General features: G+C 44.0%; 1 protein-coding gene across 2 annotated transcripts; it reads left to right on the top strand.

Moving 5' to 3' along the window:
- The first annotated feature begins 52 nt into the window (after nucleotides 1–52).
- Nucleotides 53–5,011, top strand: tent2 (terminal nucleotidyltransferase 2). Of its 2 annotated transcripts, XM_076015112.1 has the most exons (15): nucleotides 53–142; nucleotides 470–618; nucleotides 1,080–1,187; nucleotides 1,610–1,907; nucleotides 2,004–2,118; nucleotides 2,188–2,276; nucleotides 2,393–2,450; nucleotides 2,710–2,776; nucleotides 2,874–2,950; nucleotides 3,126–3,254; nucleotides 3,348–3,391; nucleotides 3,525–3,661; nucleotides 4,141–4,232; nucleotides 4,326–4,405; nucleotides 4,536–5,011. In XM_076015112.1, the coding sequence occupies exons 2-15, from the start codon at nucleotides 500–502 to the stop codon at nucleotides 4,620–4,622; spliced, it is 1,500 nt and encodes a 499-aa protein (XP_075871227.1). In that variant the 5' UTR covers nucleotides 53–142; nucleotides 470–499; the 3' UTR covers nucleotides 4,623–5,011. The 2 variants fall into 2 exon arrangements, with proteins under 2 accessions (XP_075871227.1, XP_075871226.1); XM_076015111.1 differs by having other exon boundaries at nucleotides 2,004–2,276.
- The last annotated feature ends 1,131 nt before the right edge of the window (nucleotides 5,012–6,142 follow it).

Below are 6,142 nucleotides of genomic sequence, written 5' to 3'. Positions count from 1 at the left end.
ACGTATTTATAGTTTGAGCGCATTTTCCCTTTAAATGTGGCCGCGTCTCCTTTAAATCCCAGGCCATTACGTCATTGCATCATTGCGGAAGTATGTACTGGAACTAGCACGCTTAGTTTTGTTTATGAGTGACGAGAATTCGGTAGGTATTAAAGTTCGAATATAACCTTTAGTCATCGATATGATTCCACGTGCTGCTTACAGAACGAGCAATTAATTCAATTATCATTTTGATACCGATATCGACAATTCTGCTAGATTTCCACATAGCTTGCATGTCGTTAACGTTTGGCGATCCCGTCATGGTTAGCTTGCTTTGATGCTCCACTTGATAAGTTTCGCTTTTGCCTTTAAACTTCGGTGGGGTTCGTCGCTCAAGTTGGGGCAGCGAGGCTGAGTGGAACCACCGCGACTATTAACAATGGGCCGGTCGCCTCTTAATACGGAGTCCCTTTACCTTTTATTTTAGGAGAACGGGGGAATTTGATGCTGTAGCTCTATGAAGAACTACGGCATGTTTCCCCGCAGCTCTGCGCCCAATGGTTGGCCGGCCTACAACAACAGCCATTACCCAGCATCCTCTGTGCCCCGGTACCAAAACCAAGGGGGCGGCAACAGGTGAGCGTTCTAAGGACACTGATGCAGTATTCGACTTCCACTGATTTAGTCATGAAATGACGTATCCTGATGAATCATTTAATCCCGAGTGATGTCCTTTTGTCCGTTATTGTTTTTACCCTTATGTTTTTTTACGACACACTTTGCAGAAATATCGTATAGTGTAAAAGCGTTCTTGCCTCTTCTAATATAAGCCAATACATTACTGAGTCTGTTTAATGGCTGTGCATATTTCCAGGGCATGCAGTATAGTAGTAAAATATATTGTATGTACTAATAATAATCCTTCTATTGTTTTTTTTTCATGTGACTTGCTCACTTTTGTTCCGATCGCCCAGTTGAACCCCATTACCTGTTATTTCCTGCCTCATCGACTTGCTTGTTCCACAAGTCTGAATGCACTGAATGTTTACACCACATGTTAGCACTGGTCAGTAGTATTTGCTCTGTCTTTTTCCTAGATTCTATGGTCCTGAGCAGGACAAACTGCCTCTCTATGAGTGGAGGCCAACACCCCCCACCCCACCAGTGCGTCCTCCTCATACGCCAAATGACAACAGGGGACGCAAGTATGTCGTGTGATCTACCATTTTTATTTGAACTCTTCTGTTTTATTTTACCCGCCAACACTTAGCTGGAGCCAATAATGAGTCTGGTGAGGCTTTGGTCCTCACCAGCAGACAGTACAGCTATGGTATGGCTGAAAAAAACAAGCTGTTGGCTTTGTGTAACTTATCCACTCCCTTGATAATAGATCAGACTAGATAATATATGAAATTATATAACACACAACACATGACATAAGAGTGAGAAAATGTTATTGACTGAAATTTTTGATGAAGCTTAGTCAGACAATTTGATTATTTTTTTCTTCTCTGTCTATTAGCCATGTTACAGACGTTCTGACGAGGTTATCCACAAGTTGCTTCTTTGTGTGAATGTATCCAGTGTTGCATGTTGTCACGTTCCCTTGTCGTCGTGTTTCCCACAGGAGGCAGCACAGTGACTACAGCCCCCAGGTCGCCAAGTACCCACGCCTGGAATCCTACTCTCGACATTATAGCCCTTACCCTGCTGTTCGGAACACTCTTCCTCCTCCTCCTCATCGTCCTCATCCTCCCCCTCCTCCTCCTCTTCCCCCTCCCCCTCCCTATCCCAACCATGCGGTGGCAGGTCCATCGAGATCAGATTTTAGCCATTTTAATTCCAGCTCACAACCCAGTCCTCAACCTCGTGTGCCTGCTCTCCCCAAGAGTCACAACAGCCTGCAGGCCTACGCTAGGGACGAGGTAGCTTTCACTTCTCCTTCCGTCTCCAGCCGAACTCTCACCACTGGCTTGTGGCTGTTGCAAACCGTAGTTTAATCGCTGTCTTTGTGGCCTCAGTTGAGCGGTCAGATGGTGGAGCTGTTTGAAGCTTGCCAGCAGCAGGTTTCCGATCTGGAGCGGAAGGAGAGGGTCCGGGCGCAGCTGCAGCAAGAAATCCAACGTGTCTACGCAGGTGAGTGTGAACGACAGCCAGTCTGTCCTCGAGACTTTTCCTTGTGTTCTTATTCTCCCTTTCTTGCAGTGGCGCGACTTTACTTGACCGGATCTTCCATGAATGGTCTGGGTTGCCGCAGCAGTGACGCTGACCTCTGCCTAGTCATCAGAGGAATGGTGAATATTGGTCATTATGGAGCTTGAGTTAGTTATTAATTGCTTGTGTTCTGGGAGAATCTATCGAGGCCCATGCAGTGAATTTATATCCATTTAAACACTTATTTTCCCTGCAGAAAAGGCCTGATCCTATTCATGTACTCTCTACCCTCCAAAGGTTGTTCAAGTCACTGTGTGAGTAATGATAAACTTTTAGTATTGTAAATATTAGTGTAATATATATTTTTTTACATGATCACTTAAACCTATCCAATTTACTTAACCGTACTCCCTACAGTTCTACTGTTTGCAGCAACTGACTTTTAAACTTTTGATTGTCTTTGCACACCTCACTAGGTGGAGCTATTTAGCCAGTGGAAAAAAAATCTGCTCACCACCAGTGGGAACTGAAATCATTGTTGTTTACGTTGCCTTTTTTTTTCTTTAATTCTAGCTTATATAGAGAGGACTCAGCTGATCAGAGCCAAAGTGCCAATTCTAAGGTTCAGAGAGAAAGGCAGGTAGGTGCAGAATTGTAACTGAAGTGTTTTTTTCATTTTTTTCACATTTTGATCAAATTAGAATTAATCAATTTGAGTTATCTCTACCATGTTATAGTGATTTGGAGTTTGATCTCAATGTTAACAACACGGTGGGAATCAGGAACACCTTCCTTCTGAAAAGTTATGCCAATGGTGGGTGCACAAAACATGTTTGTTTGTTTTTGTCTGTAGTTTTCCAGGTACGTCTTAGCCAGCGTACAGCCACTCGGCAGCCAAACCTCAGGCTGTGCACTCGTCACTTGAACAGATGTGAATTATTTTTTCATTCATTCATTCATTCATTTGTTTGTTTGTTTGTTTTAATCAGCTGATCTCAGGATAAGACCCATGATCCTTGTGGTGAAGAAATGGGCAAGGTACCATCACATCAATGACGCCAGCAAAGGGACGTTGAGCAGCTACACACTGGTGCTGATGGTGTTGCACTACCTCCAGAGTCAGTACACACACACACACACACACACACTCACATTTTTTTTCTCTTTACATTTTGGTTTATATGTATTTGCTATGTTCAAATTCTTGACAGCTCTCAAGGACCCAGTCCTTCCCTCTCTTCAAATGGACTACCCAGTAAGTTTTGACCCAGGCCCGGCCCGTTTAAACAAAAAACGTGAACCTCGCCCTCATTAATCCAGCGTAAAAGCCTGTGTGATCTGCTGAAACCCTGCAAAGGTTCAAATCTGCCCCGTGCTTTCATTTTCAGGAGTGCTTTAATCCCTTCCTCGACATTGACACGGTTCCAGAAAGACCCAAAAATATCCCAGCCTACAATTCAAGAAACCAGTCATCTCTGGGAGAGCTGCTGCTGGGCTTTCTCAAGTACTATGCCACAAGTTTCAGGTATCCGCCACCGGAGAGTCTAGAGTTTCAGAATCCCTGCGTGGTTCTTCTGCCCTGCTTGTTTTTCTTGCCCTCGGTTCCTTTCTCCTCCTCCTCCTCCTCCTCTGGGAAACTTCTTGCTCCCTCTCCGCTTCTCCTTTCTCTCATCTTTCTGCCCTGCATCCTTCTCTGGTTTCATGTTTGTGGCTGAGCGACGTGAGCAGGTGGTACCTTTGGCCTCACACGGCATCAAGGTGACAGCACGATGTCTGTGTTTTGCTGTGGCTCACCTTGATATGCCAAAGAGTGTAGGATGAGTAAACATCATGCGAGTGTGTTTCTGAAACTACATGCAACTAACATCCAGGGAGGTCAATACATAAAAAGAAAAATGTGTGTTGTTGAAGATTAGCTGCTGGTTTGTACACTGGCCACCCTCAGCAAATCATCAACAGTCTGTTTACTGCTGAACAACTGACCTGACTCGTTCTGTCTTGCAGGTGGGATAGTCTGGTGATTTCTGTCCGTGAGGCCAGAGCTTTGCCCAAGAGCACCTCCCAAGAGTGGAAGAACAAATTCATATGTATAGAAGGTTAATACTTCAATGGCGTAATATTCCACTGCCAGCCAGGCCAAAACGGCCTCAGCTGTTTGTTTGACAACGCAGCTTTTCTTTGTGATTCAGAGCCTTTTGAAAGGAACAACGTGGCCCGGGCAGTCCACGAGAAGATCAAGTTTGACATCATTAAAGCTCAGTTTGCAGAGGTACTCGCCACCCGCTAAGTGCTCGTCACTGTGTTCCCCTCATATTATTCTTTTCCTGTCTTCCTCTAAGTCAGTGTGGGTCAGCCATGATTTATTCAGCGTCCTCCTGCTTCTCATTTCTCTGACTCAGTCATGTCGGATACTACAGAAGTGGAGGGACCTGAACTCTATCATCCCGCTCGAAGACATCATTAATAGAGAGTCGTCCAGGAGGTGAGGGGATTCCTCTAATTGGACGGGCCATCTACCTCTCAAGACTAATCTGTCTCCGGAAACAAAGTGAAGGAAATCTGAGGTATGTTCGCAGAGGAGCCCTGCTGCCTCTCCACCTCCACACTGCAAAGACCCCGGGACCCTCATTACCCTCTGCTGCCTGGAATACACATGGACTTCCGTTTTGGATGCTTTGCAGAGTTTGCCAACCCGCTGTCATTATTCTATACAGTGCTTTCATCTTCAGCATCAGGGGGTCAGGGCTCTAATGTGGCCTGATGCTTGGAGGAGAGGAACCAGTGGTTAAACATTGAGGGAATTTCTTCAACCAGGCCTTTGTTACCAATTAATTTGCATTGAATAGTTTAGGTCACTTATGTAAGGTCGACTTCTGTTTTGACTGTTTATTTTGTCTACCGTCAGTTTCTAGTCAAGGGGCCATATTGCACAAAGTCTGCTTGGAAGATGCCAATCGATCCGCTTCTGACACATTTTTCCACAGTCGCATCCTGTAATATAAGAGGCTTGTTTCTATTTTTCTAGGTCAGACGTGAAGATATGAGTTTTAACGCTTTTCTCCAGCAATATTAAAGTCTCTTTTCTTTCCCCAATTCACCATCTTGTCGTTGAACGCTGAGTTTTGTTCTCAAGTGTGTATTTGGCTTCATGAGTGAACTGGGGTGGTGGCTGGAGGGCGGGACTCAAACAGTTTTCACACTTAGTGGTCCTGATGTCACTTGATGCCTGCTTGGATATATCTGGACAACAACAACAACAAAACACATTCAGCTATGCTACCTAATTATTTAAAGATGCAATTTGTTTTATGTTAAGCTGCACTTTGTATATTTTGTATGTCACAAACATTTAAGTGTTTATTTAAAAGAGAAAAAGAAATCATCTCCAGTAAATGACCATGTTGATTTTGTATTTTTGAACTTGATGTGATTATCCTGATACAGTGCCAAGATCCCAATAAACACACTGGACCCTTCTCACTCGGACTCATGTAAAACTTGGTTTATGTCTTGTAATTCCATCAAATGCTTTGATTTGTTTTATTATTTATTATTTACTTAATTAAATTGCTGTGTACCAAAAAAATCAAAATCCCTGAATTTCTTATTTTTTTTTCCAAAAAGGTTTGGACCACAGACATGAATCATATCCCACACATATTTGCTTTTACCTGTCAAACAACAATCCAAGTGATCATTAATCATAGTTCAAAGTTAATCAACGTCAGAGCGTACAATCACAAAGTGTAAACGGGGTTAGGCTTAGGATGAGTGCAGGACACGCACATGCACTTGTGTTCTTTGCAGCCTCCTCCAACAGTGTGGTTTGTTTTTTCCCCTCTTGTGGCCCCGCTTGCTGATTGTATATGCTGCTATGCATGAGCGTGGCCCTTTTTTAGCGTTTGCGCCAGCAGCGGGGGACCATGAGGGGGATAGTGTTTCAGCACACAGCCTATTTTTAACCTGTGTGGTGGATTTTGATCTTAAAGACATACGTCCGTTCTGC

Source organism: Nelusetta ayraudi, unplaced genomic scaffold, assembly GCF_046127955.1.
Source record: "Nelusetta ayraudi isolate G7.1 ecotype Tasmania unplaced genomic scaffold, CSIRO-AGI_Nayr_v1 ptg000181l, whole genome shotgun sequence".
Classification (NCBI taxonomy): Eukaryota; Metazoa; Chordata; class Actinopteri; order Tetraodontiformes; family Monacanthidae; genus Nelusetta; species Nelusetta ayraudi.
This window is presented reverse-complemented; position numbering and strand designations above follow the sequence as displayed.

Coding starts and splice junctions, on each gene's coding strand:
- tent2 (XM_076015111.1), top strand. CDS start 500: ATGAAGAACTACGGCATGTTTCCCCGCAGCTCTGCGCCCAATGGTTGG. Junction 2,277..2,392: donor GCCTAGTCATCAGAGGAATG/GTGAATATTGGT, acceptor TTTTCCCTGCAG/AAAAGGCCTGATCCTATTCA. Junction 2,451..2,709: donor AAGGTTGTTCAAGTCACTGT/GTGAGTAATGAT, acceptor CTTTAATTCTAG/CTTATATAGAGAGGACTCAG.